The 21,690-nt window shown below is 46.9% G+C and overlaps 8 protein-coding genes across 8 annotated transcripts; 2 read left to right on the forward strand and 6 right to left on the reverse strand.

The window, feature by feature from the left end:
- Positions 1-806: 806 nt before the first annotated feature.
- On the forward strand, positions 807-2,565 carry P175DRAFT_0527345 (uncharacterized protein; the record flags this gene model as incomplete). The annotated part of the gene is made up of 3 exons (XM_040899513.1): positions 807-2,216; positions 2,284-2,475; positions 2,548-2,565. The coding sequence occupies 3 exons, from the start codon at positions 807-809 to the stop codon at positions 2,563-2,565; spliced, it is 1,620 nt and encodes a 539-aa protein (XP_040755277.1).
- Positions 2,566-2,842: 277 nt separating this feature from the next.
- P175DRAFT_0448808 (putative bis(5'-nucleosyl)-tetraphosphatase) lies at positions 2,843-4,673 on the reverse strand. The gene is made up of 2 exons (XM_040894426.1): positions 4,181-4,673; positions 2,843-4,067 (listed from the first exon to the last, which is right to left on the reverse strand). Exons 1-2 carry the CDS (start codon positions 4,307-4,309, stop codon positions 3,144-3,146), a joined length of 1,053 nt encoding a protein of 350 aa, XP_040755278.1. The 5' UTR covers positions 4,310-4,673; the 3' UTR covers positions 2,843-3,143.
- Positions 4,457-4,809, reverse strand: P175DRAFT_09626 (uncharacterized protein). The gene has a single exon (XM_040901138.1). The coding sequence runs from the start codon at positions 4,705-4,707 to the stop codon at positions 4,522-4,524; it is 186 nt and encodes a 61-aa protein (XP_040755279.1). The 5' UTR covers positions 4,708-4,809; the 3' UTR covers positions 4,457-4,521.
- A 69-nt stretch (positions 4,810-4,878) lies between these two features.
- zfpA (putative C2H2 finger domain protein) lies at positions 4,879-6,956 on the reverse strand (the record flags this gene model as incomplete). The annotated part of the gene is made up of 2 exons (XM_040898123.1): positions 4,879-6,338; positions 6,398-6,956. 2 exons carry the CDS (start codon positions 6,954-6,956, stop codon positions 4,879-4,881), a joined length of 2,019 nt encoding a protein of 672 aa, XP_040755280.1.
- Positions 6,957-11,468: 4,512 nt separating this feature from the next.
- P175DRAFT_0497010 (uncharacterized protein) lies at positions 11,469-12,308 on the reverse strand. The gene has a single exon (XM_040896184.1). The coding sequence runs from the start codon at positions 11,845-11,847 to the stop codon at positions 11,572-11,574; it is 276 nt and encodes a 91-aa protein (XP_040755281.1). The 5' UTR covers positions 11,848-12,308; the 3' UTR covers positions 11,469-11,571.
- Positions 12,309-14,844: 2,536 nt separating this feature from the next.
- Positions 14,845-17,595, forward strand: P175DRAFT_0553195 (uncharacterized protein; the record flags this gene model as incomplete). The annotated part of the gene is made up of 5 exons (XM_040900465.1): positions 14,845-15,380; positions 15,470-15,661; positions 16,077-16,189; positions 17,350-17,498; positions 17,570-17,595. The coding sequence occupies exons 1-5, from the start codon at positions 15,246-15,248 to the stop codon at positions 17,593-17,595; spliced, it is 615 nt and encodes a 204-aa protein (XP_040755282.1). The 5' UTR covers positions 14,845-15,245.
- A 1,510-nt stretch (positions 17,596-19,105) lies between these two features.
- Positions 19,106-19,583, reverse strand: P175DRAFT_0497011 (uncharacterized protein). Its single transcript, XM_040896185.1, has one exon. The coding sequence runs from the start codon at positions 19,327-19,329 to the stop codon at positions 19,156-19,158; it is 174 nt and encodes a 57-aa protein (XP_040755283.1). The 5' UTR covers positions 19,330-19,583; the 3' UTR covers positions 19,106-19,155.
- Positions 19,584-20,629: 1,046 nt separating this feature from the next.
- On the reverse strand, positions 20,630-21,400 carry P175DRAFT_0428946 (putative phosphoglycerate mutase family protein; the record flags this gene model as incomplete). Its single annotated transcript, XM_040893334.1, has 3 exons — positions 20,630-20,741; positions 20,798-21,017; positions 21,154-21,400. The coding sequence occupies 3 exons, from the start codon at positions 21,398-21,400 to the stop codon at positions 20,630-20,632; spliced, it is 579 nt and encodes a 192-aa protein (XP_040755284.1).
- Positions 21,401-21,690: the final 290 nt, after the last annotated feature.

Raw genomic sequence — 21,690 nt, forward strand, 5'->3', positions numbered from 1 at the left:
AACAAGTTGAAAGAAGTTAGCGACTCCAGGGAGGTGGAATCTAAAACCTATTAAAGGAGGACCGTATAAGAATTGGATCCCTAAGGAGAGTCATGAGAAAAGAGCACCACGATTCTGTCTTTCCATTTCAGTCTCCCCCAGCTACTTCATTTATTCCTTACTTTCTGCCTCTCTTCAGATTGTTGGACTTGCTCTTCTTTGTTTTAGTTTTCAGGCATTCTCTGTGAAGTAAACCACCTCAAGACCAAGCATTCATTCCTTTCCGGAACGGAGTTGTCTTACTTCTCGAATCATCTCTTTGAATACAGCAGGGAACTGAGACATAGTGTCGATTGAAGCTGACCTCTGAGCACGACCAAAGGAGAGACAGCGGCCTAACTTGGTGCACGGCATCTGAGGGGATATTAGCGGATTAAAGTAGACTGGGCGTCTCGTTTCCGAGCCTCTATCCGGTCCCGGGGATCGGTCATCATCCACCTACTGCTACACGCCTCTCTCACTGATATCAGAAACTTTCCGAAACTCCTGCGCCTTAGCACTCTGAAGTAGCCCCCTCGACAAACCCTCCCCCCTCCCCCAAGCCATGTGAGTGAACAGCCTGTTGACTAAAGTGAAGCCCCACAATTTGGATATTGTAGCCCTGACCAGAACCCTTAGTCCTGCAGCTGTCCCAGGTAAAACCCCGTAACGTGCATACCCTGGCATCAAGATCTGATGCACATGCTTTATCCAACATCTATACGACCATAAGTGACAAGAGCGGTGAAGTCAGTAGTAGTGGTGACTACTTACCTTGTTTTAAAGCAATGTTCCACGTCTATGTTGGGCCGGATTACCCAAGGAAAGGGTTTGTCACTAAGAGTAACACGGTCTTCCCATTCACTCCCCATTCCAGAACCGCCAGCACCGCCTTGTCTTTTGATAACTTCGGAAACATCCTGGGAGCTTTCTCTTTCCACCCACACAACAAGCCATTCTCAGCCTCAGACGAGATGACTGCTACTGCCAGCACCAAATTCTTTGACATGGAAAGTCATGTGAGGGCTCATGGGCAGTTCTCGAATGTTCACAACAAAAGACCAAACGAAATGCAATCGACGACGGAGATGAAGGAAGAGCAGTATGGGCATTGGCCTGTGTCATTTTCCCCATTCAAGTCGGGGAGAGACAGCCCACACAATGAAATTCGGAGTCGATCGGTGTCCCATAGCCCAGACCAACAATCGATTGGATGTTCCAGCACCACAGAAGCTATACTGGAGACCCCTTTCATGGTCCAAGAGGTTGGTGGCTCCGGAGATCCTGCTTCAGTTTTGATCCATCCTATCCCCAGACACTGGTCGTATATCTCAGCCGGGCACCTTGCACCTCTTGCAGACTCCCAGAGTGTGCCAGAGTCTAAATCAGCCTTCAGCCTGGCCACCACCAGCCCGCACGAAGAGCATATGCAAGATGGCAGCAGATCTCTATATCAAGCTAGAGGGTGGGCGAACAGTGACTTGGGCTATCCAGTTATTCTTCAGAACAAGGAATCTCCAGACACAAGCTCAACGGTGACCGAACGTTGCACTTCAATTAACAGCAGCACAGGTACCGATGGGATATCCCATCCTTGGCCAACCCTCGGACATCATCAGATCCATTTTGAGCAACCGCCTGAGGCAGTTCAGTACGATCAAGATGACGATGGCTGGACTGAAACAAAAGCATATCCCAGTTTTGATCAGCAAGCCGACTATTTTAATCAGTCTCCAGCCTCTCACTGCCATATTAACGGCTTACCGTGGCCAGACAATGGAGACCAGACCCCTCTGCAGCCATCAACTGTGTTAGATCCTGGCAGAATACTTGACCCTACCTCGACATTTGAAACCGAACAATCCCACGAGGACCTAGATCTCAGCCAACTGCAGCAAATTTCAAATGAGATTTTCATATATCCAAAGGACTTCCCAGCGGAACATTACCCAAATACGCTTAGTGAAAGCAACGAAGGCACTCTACACCAACTAAGGCAGGCCACTCAATCACCACCTTATGCCAGCGACGACAGAAACGCCTTTCTGATAGAATGCAAGCGGCGCGGCCTATCATACAAGGACATTAAGAGAATTGGAGGGTTCAAAGAGGCCGAGTCAACCCTGCGAGGCAGGTTCCGGACTCTCACGAAGACCAAAGACCAGCGAGTGCGGAGGCCCCAGTGGCAGGAAAAAGATGTAAGTGCTCAACAGGCCCCCAAGGATGCACATTGAATGATTTAGCACGAAGGCTAACGTTTTGTAGATTCAACTTCTTTGCGAAGCTGTCGATGTCTGTGCGGAAACAGGTAGACGGAGCCACTGTGTCTCTCTCTCTCCTTCCAGGGGTGCTATTCAGCCGCCCAAGGTTTCTTGGAAGAAGGTAGCTCAGTACATCTGGGCCCATGGGGGGTCGTACCATTATGGCAATGCCACCTGCAAGAAGAAGTGGTGTGAGGTGCAGAGTAAAAGGACTTGAACACATTGCAAAGATTAATTCAACTCGCACTTTGGCTGTTTTCGTTTGTAGATGGGGTTTCGGGCGTAAACATGGAATAAGTATAGATCTTTTATTACCGACGCATTATTAGTACTGATAATATCACATTGATGAAAATATGCCCACGTTACCTAGATTCTTTGTGGAATGATATGCAGTGGTGTGTCAATTCATCCCGATGCACTCAATGGGCCAGGGCTATTGAAAACTCGAGATTATACCAATTATTCAGGCGAATACCTGGTCCTGGATGGAATCATAAGATGGATGCCATTGACATCGCACACTATGTGCCTTGAGAGGAAAGAGGAGGGAAAGAAGTTCAGTGAATCTTAGATGTTTCCTAAATGCCCCTTGAGGCACACGTGATTACAAAACTAAGTACATTATTAACTCTTGTCTAATGTATGCATGCCCTTTAACGATCCTATATCCCACCGCCTATCTCAGGTGACTGGTTCTGATAAATATCCTCGCAAGGACCTTAGAGCAGTCCGTCCTGGACCAACCCCAAGCTGATGCCATGTTACACGAAACAGTGGAGAAGGAAAGCCTTTCCACCCTCCCTTCGTCTCCAACCTGATCAGCGATCAAGCTTCCACGTTCATCCAAGTGATTCATTCCCCCTATAGTGATAACAAAGAAATCTGTCGTGAATCAGGATGAGGAAATCCAATATCTGCAAGCACATTTGTCAGAGTGTCTGGATTCTGGCGTAGCTCATCCCACTCCGCCTCCGCCTTCACCATGAGCGTCCCAGCAAGTATTGTTCCATTCAGCTCGACAACCCCGGCCTCCGCAACATCCTTCGATGCCGCTGCATCAACCGAAATAAAAGCACGCTGGGTTTTCCTCGGGCAGATCATCATCATGGACTCTGTCATGGCGAGATTATAAGGGATGACTGCGGGCCCTGTAGTCGCTTGGGCTTGGGGTTTGGGAACGCCCGCGGCGGCGGCAGCAGCCCGGTATAAGGAAATGTAGATGTCGTGGAGAACCTCTGCGGATGGGTTCGACGGTAGCGGGAGAGCAAAGTGCGCGAGGGGCAGCTGTGCCAGGCATCGATATTTTGAGTCCGGTGATCCGGGTTGCGACGAGATCGCATCAATTAGCGGTCGCCAAGCGCCTGAGGGGTCGTCTTGGGACATTGCCTCCACTGGGAGAAACTGGAGATGCCTGTGTGGCTGACTCGCACCACTTTCATCGCCAGAATTGAAGAACGCGAACAACCTGCGAGGCGTTGCGGGTCCGTTGGTTTGGGGTTCATCTCTCCATTCCTTCACGCAGGCGTATGCCGCGGCGAGGTCCCTTCTCTCGAGAAGATCGGTCTGCGATTGCCAGGCTTTCGTGGCGAGGATGAAGTGGTTCGGGATAACGGGGAATTTGTTCAAGACGAGGAAATGGGTCGGATTATCCCGGGGGATTTGTGCGATTAAGAGGTCTGGGGATGGGTCTTGGAAAGGGTCGAATCTGGGCTTTGGGGAGTCGTGTGCTTGTTTCGGTGCGGCGGAGGGTTTCTTCGCAAGAGCCGGGCAATACCGAAGCTGGTACTAGAAGAAGAATACCACAGTAAGCAAACATACCGCAAGTAAATAAGAGAGGAAAGTCACAGACAGCTAAGGGGAACGAGAAAACGCCATCTGGCATGTCTCTCAATGCTTACTGGAATCCCTCCCGCGTGGACGATGGAAAGGTGTGTCTGGGAGAAGACAAGGTGACCAGCATCTTTGGCTGCAGTAAAACGCCTCGCTACCAGAGCGGGCAGATGTTCTGTAATTCCCAACTGCATCATGCCAGTCCCTCGATTAGATCGTCGCAATTGGACTTGGGAGACCAACCGTTGTGGTTCAGTCAAGCTCTTGGGAGAAGCGGAATGCGGGGTACCCAGAGGATGATCAACCAAGGAACGCAAATCGACTTCGTACCATAATCGACTTCCGGGTGTATTCGACTTCAACTTCTAGGTGCACCCTGGTTGTCTAATTTGTAAGCCTTTACTAGGAGTTACTGAGTAATCATGTGCAGCATGTCTCCTTCAATCATCTTATTAGAAGAGAATATGAAATTAGCAACATGTATGATAGAAATAAATCTGGTAGAATATATTGATTTCCACGAGGGGGAAAAAAAAAAAAAAAAAAAAAAAAAAAAAAAAACAGAAAATTCATGATCCAAGATACTCTTTTCCATCTTCCCTAAACACCAGAAGGTCCAGCCTTACAGTATAAATACAGAATTCTGAAATCAAGACGAACTGAATGGGACAAGAAATCCAAAGTAATGGTATCAGCATATCCAAACACGCGCTCGCTAGCGTCGTGCCACAGGCAATAAAACGGGTAAAAATAGCCAAAAGGGCATTTAGGCAATTAATTCATCGATATCCACCTCAGCCTCATGTGGGTGAGAGAAGTCCGGAAGCAACATCACCGGCTGCCCCATTAGATGGGTTGAGTGGCCCTCGAGCCAAGGGCCGCGCTCCTCATCAGTTGCATTGTGGATGCTGTGGGCGCGCTTCAGCGTCTCGACGTCCAAGTCCGTAACATAGGCTTCCCGGCCGGTGCCATCGCCACCAGGAAGCTTGAGTCGGACCTCAAATTCGTTGTCAAGCATCATCTCGTCCTTCCACAGTCGGCGCTGGCCATCGAAGACGCAGAGGACACGCTTCTTGGTTTTGATGTTGCTGCTCGGACAACCCCAGGACTGGGGGTATCGATCGCGGTTGTTTCTCCTCTTGGCTGCGGTGATGCGCCCTTTGTTATTGGCATTCGAGGAGTGCTTGCTAATGGCATTGCTATTTCCCAAAATCGCACGGGATGTGGCTCCTGAGGCTCCCTTGGGAGCCTTGAAAGTGCCTTTGAGCGGTCGTCGGTCGTTAGAGTCATCATCGTCATCGTCATTTTCATCATCGTATTGATCCACGGAGCCAGCCGCTTCGAGTAGCATGTGTTTCTCCATCGTCTTCTTCACCTCCTCGTCTGACTCGACTTCCGCAAGTCGCTGCTGGTTGATCGCCTCACTAGGTTCTTCCTGTTGCACAACGCGAAGAACACAGTCATCCAGATGTTCATAGAAGTCCTGGGCGTTGCTGAAAGTAGCCGAGCAAGTCGAACACTTGCCAGTCGCGTCGTGGCAGTAATCGGAGACGCTCTTATTTGAGGAAGCAGTAGGACTCCTCTTGCGGCAGTTGGGGGGAGTTTGTTCCACGCTATGAACTGAGGTCAAGTGGCGCTTGAAAACATCGGCCCTGTTGAAACTCTTCTCCGCGGGGGATCCCGAGCCAGGGCAAAAGCCGCAAACCATAGTTCCCTTGTAGTGGGTTAGGGTGTGTCGGTTCTTATCGTACTTGCGTGCGAATCCTTTGGTGTGGTATTCGCATGTAACAATTGGACACTTCTCCGGTCTCTCCGACTGGTGGGTAAGCATGTGGGCTTTCAAGTCCTTGAAGACTCGACCACATTCAGGGTGTGGGCATCGACCCTTTTCCTTTGTCTCTTCATCAAGTTCAACACCGCTGGCGGCTGGGCTAGGCTGTGATCGGCGGGAGTGGATAGAGGAAACTGATGACCTGCGATCATACATGGACACCGGGCGAGAGAGGGATCCCAAAGGCATAGTAGAAGGCGAGGAGTTTGGGAAGATGTGGGATTGTTGCGAAAGTGATTGTTTCAGCAAGTAATCCTCAGCAAGATGGAAATGAGAGGGATCGGGGGACTGAGAGATAAAGCCAGCTTGTGTCAGGGTGTAGTCGGACTGTTCGGGATAAGTGATGGCAGGGGGAGAAAGCTGAGTCTGTTGCAATGGTTGAATTAAAGAGGGATCTAGCAGGCATTAATAATCAATGGTGATTCCAAGCTGCAGGGTGCCAGTTCAGACTCACTAACAAAGCTGTCCTTCTTCTGGTAGAATCCATCCGCGTCCAAGGAGTTTCCCATGCAGTCACCCGGAAACAAGTCTCCCATGACTGCAGAGGGTAGGCCAAGGCCATGGTGTGTATCGACCCAGTTCTCCTGGATAGTATGGGCATTCACTGAGTAGGGTGATCCCATGGCGGAGGAAGAGGCGCTTGCAATCGAAGGGCCGGAAGCAGTCGAGATACCGGACAGGTAGTGATCGGACGCTTGGGAGATGGGGATGGACGGGGGAGTCGCAGGCATATGTGCGAAGGCTTTGCTAATATCTGTGAATGAATCTGCAAATACCGATGGGGTTGTCTGGTAAGCAGATTCAGGTAACCGGGTAGAATCATGTGTCGGGCCAAACGCTCCCAAGCTCTCCATATTGAAACCGAAGGGGTCAACTAAAGCGGGATCCATGGAGAAATCTTGGAAATATGGAGCGTGCTGCTGCCTTGATGATTCCAGGGCCATCATTTTGTGATCGGAAGCAGACTGCGCAGGGAATAAAAGGAAATCTTGGTGATCTAGCTCGCTTTGCATAGCCACTGTGCGTCGTGGTGGCTGCAATGCCCGGGAAATGGTGTCGGGTGACGAAAGCACGAGATCTGCGCGCAGAAGATTAGTGAGCATGATATTCCCATCCATTGAGTAAGAGAAATATAGACTAAGTTATCTCTGCAGGCAGTATATCCCATTGAGTTTCAATAATGGAGGAACGGGCCGCCTGGGGGGAGTACCCACCAACTGACTGGTCTATCTCCGGAGAATGGCGTGCGTGCGTGGAATCTTCGCGACAGAAACAGTATACTTCCGTGCAGTTTACAATTCCACAGCGAGACCCAGGATGCAGGGGGAGGCAGTCCAGAATATGATGCGTTTTGGAAGACTCAACAATGCACTCCAAAATGGGTCGTCTGGTCAAACAGCGAGGGCGGCAGGCAATAATTCTTCCTTCACAAGAGGCAAGAGAATTTACCAGCAGGTGAAATAGGTGAAATAGGTCAAAGGTAAGTTTGGAGTGGAGGGCAAATATATCACTCGACAGCGCAGTTAGGATAGTCAAGTCGCCAAATGCAGCGACGAGAGAATTAATGCGAGAGGGGGAGGGAGTATGAGATTTGTTGTCTTTGAATGTACCCTAGCCTGATCATTCATCAAAGCCCGACTTGGAGAGTTGAGGGGGATAGGAAATGTGCAGAATAAGAAGAAAAGAAGAGGGTCAAAAGGGCAGACAGATGGAGGGGAGCAAAAGCATAGTTAAATGTTCTGTGATTGCTGGCCCTATGAGCAGTGTACCATCTGGACTCATAGTGGATCAGACAGGACTTGGATTGACCAACTGCACACGAACTAAGGAACAACGCTAAGGTCAAGGCCATCCATAGTATTGGGGGTGGGAATGTACAGCAGGGACAGGGGAATTCATTAGCGCGCGTCGAGAGTCGAAACAGACTGGGGAGGAGGAGGAGAAGGAGGAGGAGGATGATGATGATGATGGTGGTGGTGGTGGTGGTAGTGGTCATGGTGGAGGGGGGCGTGAGGAACTAAGGAAAAGTAAAAATCAAATCAAATCAAATCAAATATAAAATCTTGTAAAATAGATTATTATTACAGAGTACATTAGTTAGTTAATTATTTTATTTAGAAAAAAAAGAAATAAACCCAGGAGAGGTGGAGTTTCCGGCCAGGCAGGGGCAGTGAACCGACTACTGTATTATTAGCATCCATCCTTACCTCTATACTCCGTCGGGTTAGATCTCGAGTCTGTATGGTAAGAAATATCACTATCCATGCAGGTTGCACCCAGAGCTTTTAGTGATCTTCACAATGAACAGAATTCGAGGATTTTTCACGTAGTGGTGGTAGTTAGTGGGTTGTTGTTCTTCTGTCGGGTCCAGCCAGCCTCAAAGAGTACGGAGTATTTACGGAGTACTCAGTCCCTAGATACTGACAATGGAATTCAATGGCATATTATCCTAAAACTACTCGTACAGATAATAAGAATAAAGAAAATAAATCAGGACCTGGGAAGTTTCAAAGCTGTCAAGTTTCACCCCCCCCCCCCAAAAAAAAAAAAAAAGGACCAACAAAGAAAACAAAAGAAAACACAAGAACACACAAGAAAAAAAAGAAAGAAAAAGAAGAAAGAAAAAGAAGAGGGGGAAAAGGGATCCACCACTATCACCTGGGCAGTCCAATAATCAATTCAAGATTAGGTATCTACCTACCTAACAAATTATACAAAAATAATCATGAATGGAATAATCCTCAAATTATAAACCTACTGAGCAGATAATAACTCGATCCAACAATAGGAATAATAATTTTATCTCAAAGAAAGAATTCTGGCCATCCATGCAATTCGCTACCCTTAGCTTTTTCCGGAGGCGTCCCCTAGAATAATTTCATGGGGTAAGCAACAAGATTGACTCGCTTATAATGCCTGAAAAACCATGTTAGGAAGAGAATGGAATCATGGATCACCCATGGGTCATGGCACTAGCCACCTCGAAGGGGGGGGGGAAAGAGGTAATACAGAGAGTACCCTCACTCCCCGGAGACGCCGTGTTCTGTCACCTGTGCGCAGACTCCTGACATTCGTATCCACAAAGTGTCATCGGCAAGTCCGTGGCAGACGCTGCGACAGTCTCTCTGTCTGTCATCAAGCCTCCATCCAAAACTTGGCATCGTACCATCGCTCGCCCATTAATGATTAATCTAACCTTGGGGGAATTGTCGACTTCGGCTCCGCTTTCTTCAATATCCTCCCTACTATTATTTCTCTTATTTCTCCATGATAAGATAGTGGCAAATATCCTCCGCCCGCCCGCTTGCCGGATCGAATCAGAAATGTCCCATGCAATTCCCGTAACGTTCGCCGCAGGAAAAGATGATTTGGAATAGTAGTAACTATCGAGTTAAGCGACGACATATGCTTGCTCGAACTGAACCCATCCAAGTCCTGACTCGTTTTCGGTCATAAACGGAGTAAAATGTCAGGCCAAGATAGAAATCGACCACTAGATAATATCAAATGATATATGATCGCCTTGTTGATTTTACCTCTCACATTTTGCCCTCTCTTTACCAAACTCTGCCCCGTTGATTCAGCCAAAGGCGCCAAACTTAGGTACATTGTTCCCGTCAATTTGGTACCAGCCCATTCTTGTGTCCAGATGAAGTGCTGTTGGCGAGTAACAACTCAGTCGGCGGCTTGGATCTGGCTGGACACGGTCGGGTCAATCAAATCTCCATCATGGATGGGCCTTTTGACGATCTTAGTTCAGCTCCACCTAAATTCCACCACTCCCTTTTAATAAACGTGCATTCCTGTCTGCGAGGGATGATTGGCTAAGAAGGGGTGACAGGCAAATGACGCCTTCTTGAACTATGAGATGTCCTCTCCAATGAGATCCTATAGATGGTCCCAGATGGGAAGGCCATCCCTACCTAGTGGACAGTCACCTTGCCCAATGTGGACGAACATGATTTGAGTTGAACCACCCTGCCATCCAGAGCCGCATTTTTATTTTACCGTTTGTGTTTAGGGGTTGTAATTTACTTTTAGTGCCCTTGCGAAAGCAATAGCTGTACCTGGACCCCTGGTACACAACGCATCAGTTACTTATTCCGGGAATCGATGGCTCGGATGTCATATGAACCCGATCTACTGCTAATAGAAGTAACAGTAAGACGAGTTTTTTCATGACTCTTCGTATTATTCTTCGGCGAAATGATAGAGAAATTTAAGGGAGACTACGGAGTACAGACTATGTATGTGGGGCAGCTGTGGCTCATGCAAGGCCTATCTATGGCTTTGGGTCTGGTTTTGTGACGAAAATACGGCCACGAATGTGGACTAACATCCGCTGCAAGAAGGGAAAAGAGACGGGAGAATAGGACGAATAGTTGCTCCGAGGCCACTACTACCGTACTAGAAGCGTTGAGTCAATCTCAATTTCATCTTTGCGCCCGGTACGCCTGTTACAGTACCTGACTGGAGAATGGGCAAGGAATGATGCAAGAACGGCCGTAAAATGCAGGCTACCCTAGTCAATGTCAAGTTCCATCGAGGTGCAGATTACCAATACACAGGACTAGGCTAGGTGTATTCCGAGACCAACAAACCTTCTGTTGTGGTCGGTGAGGAATTGTTCCAACCCCCCAAGTTAGCGCCACATTGCCGACCTAGCCACATATAAACAGCCTATGGTAAGTGGAAACGCGCATGTTGGCCGGTTCCTATTGGAAGATCCTCCGGCTCTAGTGGTGGGAAGGATCAATCGAGGCGCAGTACCTTTATTTTTACACCGCTCCCCCCATTCCCCACCGCGACTTGTCATGACTCTCAGTTTTCAACGATACACGCGCAGGAGCCATAGGGCACATGATTCTGCCCGACCCATTTATTCTAATAAATCAATCCGCGGGCTGTCAATTCACGGAATTATGTCATAATCTCGTCATGCTTTCCCTGCCAAGCACGGTCAGGAACGAGGTTTTCCAGTTCCCCCAACTCTTGTCCCCTGGGAATTGACCGACGTTTCCACCCCGATTCCAGAGCCAAACCTTAACTTTTCCCTACGATCTGGCGGTGGAAAAGACCCGTTTCTGACCGGATGTTCCCTTCTTCCTACGGTGACTCAATCAACCAGCTCAACACAGCGCAGCTGGGCAGCCTGCGGGCGGGCAACCCTCACTTCCATTCTAATGTACTAATTATGTTTTGTTTTTTTGTTTTTTTTTCGTCTGCATCAAAGTTAGCTGGCTAGGGTTCAAGATTCGAGAACCTTTGAGACGCTCAGCCCTGTACCATGCCCGTGAAACCGGGTCGGATATTGACTCAAATCTATTATAAACAATCGATGTCCCAGAAAATATTAATAGCTATATTACGCGATGGTGCAACCGCACCTTTCTAGAATACTGACCCAGTTTCAGGGCCACCTTTGTGTAACAGCACCAAAACAATGGAAACCTGAAATTTCAGGAGAAGATATCTTGACATCCCCCACATCAAAATTCCCCCACACATTTCTATTTTCTATTTGCCTTGCCACCAACTCTCAGTCGACGATTGAATCAACCCAAGCCATTATTACCATCCTCTCTCTGGCCTCCGTATGGATTAATATTACTAGCCTACATTACTACATTACTGGCGATACCAGACGAATGTCACACCCGACCGTTCGCTGGCACGTGGCAGGCCATTTGTTTGATAAGCGTCCGACTTGTGTAACCTAATTGATCCAGATTCTTTCTGACGGGTCTCCATTATCTGAGGCCTATCATCAAGATACTTCACCGCCGACGACAACGTCCATAATCTCCGGTTTCGTTGGTTTTGCCCAAACAAATCTGGATAGGACTCTGCACCGACAATGTTGGTGCTAGAAGTGGGAACTACACAGCCTAGAAGAACAAGCATCTTGCGAAAGGTACTCCGTATACGACCAAGAAGGAGGTACCTAGGTAAGTTCTCCGGGGTCATTCACACGATAAAGGTAATTGGTTAACTTGCCTCGACCCTACTCCAACAAAATAAACAACCCATATCACTGTCCGGTCTGTTTTCTGACTTACTCTGTAGGGGGTACAGACAAAGAGCACACATCCCTGCGCTCCATGTGCGCGAGGATTAATTACTGGCGGTACAAGAACAAACTAAAACAAAGTATAATAATACATAATAAACCTACTCCGCTAGTGAGGGTGGACTCCCTAATAATCTAACCTTTTCAGGAAAAGATTGCTTAAGCGCTGCTCGGAAAATGCCGCTCTGGCTGTTTTACTCGCCAACCTCTCAGCTAATTTTAGAATGTCGGAACCAACAGCATCCGCCAAGGCAATTGAAGTATTATGACAAGCAGAAAACTTGACTTCACCGGGAACAAGACAAAGATAAGCAGAACATACCCGCGTATGAAGAGAGGAAGCACTGTCTGGGCCGCGTTTCCGCATCGCTTTGCAATGTTACACGAAATGTGCACTACAGCGGGCCAAAGCAAGTAAATATAGAATGGAGGCCAGTAAGAAGCCATTCCGAATTGTTGGGAATACGCTCATGGCATGGCATGGACCTAGCTACCGGTTGACCAGGATCATACGCACGCGGCACAGCAATGGCACCAGGCAACGTGCCTCGCTCTCTCGAGTCTGCCCCACATTCTTGATCTCCATGTACGGAGTATGGAGTTCCCGTACCGTCATCCTCCCTTGATATCATCAAAATAATGATGCTCGGTGTGATTCAAGCCTCCACCCACCCTCCCTTTGCCCAAAAATACTTCCTCATAATATTATTGTTATTATTACTCTCCCAAAGTATTCGTAGGATCTTGCCCCGACGAGGCCAGGATGGGAAAACCCCAGCGTAAAACAAACCCGCGAGAAAAAAAGAAAAACTTTGAATTTCGGCCCCCAACCCCTGCATGACTAGATTCTTCTTCCACTCAGCATCCAGATGCAAGGAGAGCGCTCAACTTCACTTTCCGTCTGTCCATCAGTATCTGTCTGACTTTCTGCATCTCGACGTGGTCTTGCAGGGTTCATTCCCTGCGTTACTCGTGGCAGGACATGGTCCACCGTCCAACAGCAGCTCCCTCCGTTCTCTCCAGTGTCATCCCCGGATTCCAATATGATGGAATTCACTGAGCTTCGAAACAGAGCCCGCCTAGCAGAATCTATACTGCTATTTACTATGGGCATGATTAATCTACTTTATTTGACCAGTGAACTAACCGAGCAAGCAATTTAATTATATTGAAGTGTCAGCGCTCACTCACTCACTTCATATGCTCTGCTCTGCTTATCACCTAACTAAATGACTCGGATACTGGGTAGTTATTAACAGCCTTGATCCTCACATTACGATTGCACAAATACGAACCCACTTGTCCAACGAATCTACACTATGAATAATGATATATATTTATTTCTGTACCAAAACACGGCACCAAAAGACATACCATGCAGTATCTGGGCCCAGACTGTGTCTTGGGCTCTCAATGAGCCAGGATTGATTGTTATAATAATACAATTATGTGACTGACTCGATGCATGCAATTGAGTATTTTATCGCAAGGTACAGGATAAACTATTACCTACGCACAGTACTCCGTATAGCCGGGTTATTAGCGCCGCAATGCACTAGCATACGAATCCTAACTACCAACAATGAGATTTTTATCCTTATTTCTATTTCTGGTGATTCTTGGCTTCGAAAAAAAAAAAAAAAAAAGCATTCCTTTCAATGTGAAGCTAAAGTCTTATTTCGAAGATCAGCTGTCATGCTACCTTGTACCCGACTAGGTAATTGATGTCGATATTTGTATGGATTAACTACCTACCTAACTATTCCATGACATTCGGTAGTAGACTTACAAATCACTTTTATTTTATCTCAACTCTACGCAAGCACTATCAATATCTGTCATAGTTAGTTAGTTAGTTCACTAAATAGAGGATCGATCCCATTAATAATTGATAGCCCCGAAACAGAGAAGCGTATTTCTAAGCTCAACAAACAATGATCCTGGTTAGTTAGTGCTATATGGAGATCTGTCAACAACGCATTAGTTATTAATTGGCTGGCAAAGTACCTAGGTGACTACTGGACTAGGTAGTTGGTTCACTAGTATCATCAACTGATTAGGTTGCTTCACCCTGGTTACTTCACTAACGAGTACCCATAATCATATACCTAGTTAACTAATTATTGCAATCTAAATTAATAATCCCGGGGAGGAGCACTCCAACCACGTTTCCGAAGATTCCCCGTCGTCGTGGGAAGTCTGCGGATAGAAGGAAAAACATAACAAGTGATATATCGATCATCTTAAAGCCAAGACGGCAGGCTGGGTAAAGAGGCTCGAATTCTTCGACGCTGCGGCGTGGATGATCTAGGAGACCGCCCGACTTTAGCTAGGGAGGGCCCGGAGGGGTACCTGTACGGAGGACACACACCCAGTCATGTTCTACTACTGGACAGGGAAAAGGTGATTCGCACACTAGTGACTAGTCTGGGTATCACTATCCGCTGCCGGAAAGAGAAAACGTACGTACTCCCGTCATATCATATAATATAATTTAATATAACTAAACATTATTATAATTTACGGATATAGGGAGGGAAATTGTCATTCAGTAGGCGGCGGACACTGGAGCGGGCGCTTAGTGTTGCTGTCAGTGTCAAATTAGGTACCTATGTAGACTAGTTAGACTTGCGGATTCGACCCAGTTGTTAATTTAAGATAGACGGCGGGTTAACTGAGTAGCCCGAGTACAGACTATAGACATTTTCTACTCCGTAGTTAGTAGGCCACAGTGGGATACGCGGGAAATGAGCATGATATGATGCTCCTATTCTATGAGATCTAGAGCACTACGGTTGAGGATTCTAGACCCCCCCCCCCCCTGCGCCAGCTAATCTTAGAGATGTATATTCGTATATTCCATTCCCCCGTCCCCCGAATCCTAAGACTAAGAGTAAATAGAGTAATATGGGACGAGCGGGAGCGGCGTTTCCGTGATCTCGGTGCAGAGACTGGAATTGATTGATTGGATGTGCAAGAGTTGCCTCGGTGTGAGACATGGTCGGGGAACTTGAAGAATGGATTTCCTATTACTGTCTAGCTCGGAAAGAAGTCAGTTGGGAGTTTTCGCTGCCTGACTCGATGAAGACTAAAAGTAATCAAGCGTACGGGGCAAAGAGGGAATAATTTCTGGGGGGGAAGTCAAGTAAAAAAATAAAAATAAAAAATAAAAATAAAATAACAAACATACATACATACATACATACATACATACAGGTACCACCTCACCTTCATGTCTCAGATTTCGCTAAGCTCGCCCTGTCTATTGGGGGGAAATCACTGTGTTCCCGAAGTTGAAGTTACCGTGCAACTTTATGCTGTCATACATAGCACAATGCCATACTGGAATTGGGAGATCTGCCATGTGGTCTCTTAGACTTCGATCACGGAACGATATACTAGTACCGACCTAGGTAAGAATGATACTAGTCACTCGCTAACTACCGGTTCTGAGAGGTGGGAAGCCCAGCCGATAAACTGAAGAGGGTTCCTGGTAAAAAGGCTCTCGTTAAAGGGTCAACATTTCCAGGGCGCAAAGTTTTCAATAAGTTTGCTCCGGATGCCTCTAGGATCTATCACCAGATCTCAACCCCTGGCAAAACTCAATTTTTGGTTGAGATAGGGGCGGTTGCGATTGTGCCACTTCGTGTTCGAGTCCAGAGAGGGAAAATGGAGATTTAAAGCCTGTCACATGGCGTTATAATACATATAGCTTAGGTAGTAGCATATAGAAAGTATACCCCGTACTCCGTATAGCGTGACAGAATCTTGTAAACGACGTTCTTGTCGAAAGTTTTTGCTAGAGACTTCCTCTATTCAGCTCCACTTGAAAAAAAAAAAAAAAAAAAAAAAAGAAAAGAAAAAGTGCCTATATAGAACTCAAGTACGGAGTACGTATTTCTCCTGTACATGTATGCAGTCTGCAAGCCCACCTGCTAGATCAAAATCGTCAAATGTACTCTCCTCCGTGCAAGAAGAGGAGCTCATTCTCCGGTGCTAAACTGACTATTAAATTCAAGGCCCATTCCTCCTTTTCAAAGCCCAACCCACAACTTTGAGACAGACGTCGGAGCAGTCACTTTTCACTAGCCGAAGATCTCAATACGATGAGATCGAGCCGTTTTGCGTCGGGCTTCGGGAAAAGGAGGAGGTTCCCGTGCACGCCCACTCAATAGTGTGAACTTGGGTTTGAGTGGATATTTGCGGAATGAAACTATTTCCAGTAAAAACTACTAGGCGATTTTCTCCGTGCTAGGTACAGACTACAGATTCTATTTCACGTGTTGTTGTTGAGTGTTGATGTTGTCTGGTGATCCAACTTTGAATGGGATAATTATCATCCAGGCTTCTGATGAGTAGATCAGGGAGATTTTACAGGTCGGTAAAATAATTCCTTTGCTTTATTTTACGCCTCCTGATGCCTCCTCTCCTCCGTCGGGGAATCAAGAAACGAGCGCGAGACAATATAACCATTTCTTCGGGTCGATTAGTGCCCCCACTGGACTACAAAATTTTCGAGCACTCATACTCCGTCGTTTCTGGGTTCCCAGGGGGCATCAATGGATGTGTATCTCTTCCCACTTCTCCTCATAATAGGGGGGGAACTGTCTGCCGCGATCGGCATGGCACATTGGATGCCATCACGTCGTGCCAGGAAATTTTAGTCTTCCCAATTCGGACTACCTGAGTCTTGACAAACCCGAGAGAGGTGTTTTACAACAAATAATGCAGTTGGATGAAGCGCTAAGCTCAACTGATGGCAGTTGTTCAAAAGAGGAAAAACTCCTGATGAAGAATGTGGCTTAAGGCCAAGAAACAAGGAAATTCGCTACGAGCTGGTAAGGGCTCTCTCTATCCTTTCCTGATTCTTGAGTCCTTCGGAGGACAAGTTGGAGACTGATCAGGCACGATCAATTATTCCGGATTACCTCGGTTTCTCACACCCAGACCAAAGTCCTAAAACAGTCAGTGACCTCTTCGAGCGTGATAAGCGGGTATTTTATTCAAAAATGGTGGGAACTCACTGAGTCACTACTGACTATTAGTTAGAACCACACCACATGGAACACCTCCAGAGAGCCACCTCTAGTTCCCCGGGATTGCAACCTATGACAACGTCGAATTAGCGACGGCCAGATCTGGTCTCTTTTGGCCGCAGCCTATTTTAGTGACAAGACGAGGAGGCACTGGTGAGTGGTGACTGAGGCAGTGTTTCTCTTAGTCTCGTTTAGCCTGGAGAGAGGAGGAAGATCTGCGGTCCGGGCCCTGCTCTCAGGCCAATAGTTTCGGCCTCCCCGAGTTTTTGGTCTGGATAACTTAAACTGATTGGGGATCAGGCGGTTATCTGCTGTTAGCAAATACCTAGTACGCAGTAGTGCTCTCGCTCTCGTTCGGTTGGTGTCGCATAACGGGGACCCCGATCCTTCGCGTCAAACTTCTGCACCCGGCAACCAACTTTCCCAAGAGTCTCACGGTATCAACGTGGGTGAGAATCATAATTTTGGCGGTCCGTCTTATGAAGGAAGGATGGATGGATTCACCTCCGTACCCCAATAGCCCAATTACAGCGCCGAAACGGGTAGTTTTTTTTTTTTTTTTTCCCCTTCTCGTAGGGCAGAAGGATCAGTACCCTTGCCTGCGAGACGGTCTGGATCAGGTGTATGTACACCGGCAGGAGTAGGGAATCAGGGGACAGGATTTAAAAAATGTGTTGAGGATTGGTCCCTCGCTCTGGAACGAACCGTCCCACTGCTCTGGTTCCATAGTAATATTAATCAATGTTTATTCTCAGCCCTCACGTCGACTGAATAATTACGATATTTGTTTGCTAGGAAGAACCTGCTTTACTCCATGGCTTGCAGCTGTCAAGGCCACGAGGGTAAGTACTCCGTAGCATTGTTGTGTTAACAAAACCCACAACTGCATTAGGAAAATGATAGGGGACTATCTAGGCAGATACTCCGTAGGTACTAAAGCCCCTCTGCCCCCAAGAAGCCATAGATCGTCCCCTCCTCCTTTTTTGTTTGTTCCTCTTAGAGTATTTCTATCGATACGTGGCGTGGCCGTCAATCGAGTTCCTATCTTGGGTAATAGAATGGTTGAACATTCGCATCATGATCCCTGAATCAGGAAAGGGGAGAACCACATGGTCTCCATTGGATAGACAGAGCCTCGCAAACTGGATTTGAAATCATATCTGGGTAGTTAACTAGTTAACTACCTAACTAGAGGTAATCATATTATTAATGCTTAAATGCCTGTAGTTAACTAACTAACTAATGGCTACTAACTACTAACTACTGACTCGTTGTATTTTACTTGCGTCATCATGGTTAATCTACAGAGTCCGTCCTATGCTCCATAATATAATCCACTGGACACACAAGATTTTCACGCGTTTAATTAAATGCTATCAAAAGCATGTTGATCATCCTGAAACTTGGTAGAGTACAGAGTATAGATGGTCACTATTTTGCATGCTTGTCTTACCTACTCCGTACAGAAAGGCAGTCGATGAAGTGCAGTAAGTAAGTAAGTGAGTGAGTGAGTACCCTGCTCGCAAGGTGAATAAATAACTATGGAATGTAACATGTTGTAACATGTTGTAAAATTGACCAAAGGAGCAGACATCACCTAGGTATATATATACGGAATACTTAGCTATGAGTTAAGTAGGTACTAAGTTGTATTGATGCAGAGTAAGCCATTTCCCTCTCTTCTTTCTCTGCCTAACTACGGAGTACTTACCGAGTACTTCTCTGTAAGAAGTCATGGGGAATAGCTACTACCCGTAAGGCAATGCCCGTGCTTACGAATCCCTGTCCCGCTGTTGGAGAAATATGGAGTTGGAGGAAGGAAAAGGGGAAGAAGGAGGAGGAGGAGAGGCTCTGTATAAGGCTACGAACGAACAGCAAGTTTACATATTGTATGGTGGCATGGACAGATTGCATTCTACTAAGGAGTTATAGGTGTAGGTACCCCGCTTAGCTTCGATTTGCCCAGTGGTGAAGTGGGATGTTTTCCAAGTATGTTACTCGCAGCGCTTATTGCATCCGGGGTAGCATTTGGACTTTGATACAGAGGTTTTGCCTGGAAGCTGGCAAGCGGACTTTCGTGTAGAGCCCAGAGTATGAATATTTGATTTAGAACAGATTAATACGTTGAAGGCCGTCAATCTCACCGACCACCTTAGATATAGTACCGGCATTGTGAAGGCAAACCAATTGCGCGTCCGAAGGTATCAATCTGACCCTGAACCCGACTGACCCTGGTCCGTAGGGCTGTGCGGGATGAGATAGTTCTCCTATCCCATGCATCCAAGCACCTCCAGCTTTCAAGAATCCCCCTTCTTTATTTCCGTTGTTCCTTCGATATTCCTTCCTGCGCTTGGAATTATGAATAATAATTTCTTTCAGACTCCTTACGCCTTGCAAGGGACAGGCCCACCAGACTAGGCTACCAGCAAGAAAACCGCCAGCCCTATATTTCTGGGCGTCAGCAGATTATGTACTTGCAACGTCTGCACGGAAAAAAAAAAAAAAAAAAAAAACAAGCAAACAAACAAACAAAAGCTTTTGTTGGCGGGCAATCGTGGACACTGGAGACTATGTTAGGTCGGTGTGTAAAGGCGATGATGTGGTGGTTCCTAGGCAAATCATTTACTTTTCGAGGTGATGCAGTCTGTTGGTTGACAACGAAATCATGCAAATTCCTGATAAGGTAATAGTTAGTAGCTATTCGGCAACCCCGGGGAGACGTCATGGATGGATGATGGGACAGGGAGTCATGGACTTACTAGTGCATACTAGTAGTATAAATGTAGTGACAGGGCTGACAGGGTCTCCATCCCATCATCAATAACCCGGGATGGCTGGACGGACGGGACGTTTCACCGTTTCACCGTTGATATATCTAGTAGGAATTTAAAACGAGCCGTGAAAAGGAGCCTTTACGTTCTCGTTAGTTTGTTCTCTCTCCGAGCAAAGCCATGCTAATTAAAGCTTCCTCCAATTACATCTCATTATGCCCTGCTCGCTGCTTGACTCAAGCTAAGGGGGGTTTTAGATCCGACTATGTCCAGCCAATTGTTTTGTTGATCTTGGGACTTCGAGGTCGAGTCGTTGAAGGCGCCGCTTTGGTCCATGTCAATTCCGATCCCCCTTTTCTATTTCTCTCTTTTCGTGGGTTTTACTTTCTTAGTTTGGGCATTGATATCGGAGTTTCTGGCCCAGGTTTGGGTTGAGTAGGGAGTATTGCGTGGGATGCAGTATCGGGTATTTATTTACCCTACATACCTAGTATAAGGATATTGTTTACATGTACAATGGCTGTGAAGGTAAGGGTATACTCTGGAGAAGGGGAGAAAGATTGCGTGGAAAGATTGGTCCTGCTCTTATTATCCTCATTGTCAATGTTATAGAAATTTCTTTTCAAGTCTACTTGGACAACAGGCCAAAATGTTCGAAAACGCAGTCCTTAACTTCAATTAATTATCGCTGTCCAGATAGATACCCTCGCTTTAAGTAGAATTGCAAGTGAAAGAAACCAATAGAATGACAACGTTCCAGGTTTTCACCACAACTCCGTGATCCCGATAAATAGCAACATATCAACAATCTATACGCCTTGCACCACAATCTCGGCCGGCACATCAAGTCCAGGACATGCTTCGCTCCGCACTTCGGTGATATTGTCATACGGAAAGGGGATCACCCAAATCAGATCATATCTAAAGCCCAGCGTGTTAGCATCTACACAATCAAGAAAGCACATGTAGCAGCTCACCTCTCAGGATACATCGGCGGATGAGGAACGCCCAATTCGCGGGCGATTTCATGAATATTGGTATGTCTCCAGGAAATCAGAATCTCGCCTGGTCCGTGATACTTCCTAACTTTCCGCGCGACGCATTTTGCCTGTTTACGTTTACACGAAGTATCCACGTCCAGGCCAAGATCAACTGCTAACGGAAGAACAGTCTCATAGGGACGTCGATGATGGCCCTCTACCGAAACAAATCAGTCAGCCAGTCACTCCCTCCCTCCAAAGCCTCAAATTCCCTAACTATATAAGAGGGGGGGGGGGGGGGGTTGTATCTGAGCCCAGACGATATATCCCGGTCAAGGGAAGAAGAAACTCACTCTTATTCACAAATGGCGCCATGATATGCCCAATCTCGTACCCGGATCCCTGTCCAAACACGCTTCGAAGACACTCTGCCCGTTTGAACCCATCTACATTTAACCCTTTATCGCCGCGACCTGTTGGCTTCTCGCCATGGCGGATGATGTAAACCGTTGGCGGCGCGTCCTCGCCGTGCGCACCCGAAGCAAAAGCAAGGGGTAAACCTGTGAGAAGGGCAAGGACAAGAAGAAGAAAGAAGTACATTGAAACCCTGCCTTATCTGGTCATATGTTTGCTTTGAGGACGATATTCCAGGTTCTTAGCTAGGGATGTTTGTTTTTTTTCGGGGGTTCCTGCTGTGCTTCCATGCAGTCTGTTGTGGTGGTGGTGGTGGTGGTGGTGGTGGTTTGTCGATGACATATCATCTTGCCCGGGTAGTCAACTATGTAGTTACTGTAATGTGCAACCATGCACCTTTTCATGATTATTAATAGGATATAGACATAACTAGTTATTTATAAAAGCTTAGTTCTATTCTGCTTGATTGAGGACAG

Source organism: Aspergillus ochraceoroseus (assembly GCF_002846915.1).
Source record: "Aspergillus ochraceoroseus IBT 24754 chromosome Unknown P175scaffold_1, whole genome shotgun sequence".
Taxonomy (NCBI): domain Eukaryota; kingdom Fungi; phylum Ascomycota; class Eurotiomycetes; order Eurotiales; family Aspergillaceae; genus Aspergillus; species Aspergillus ochraceoroseus.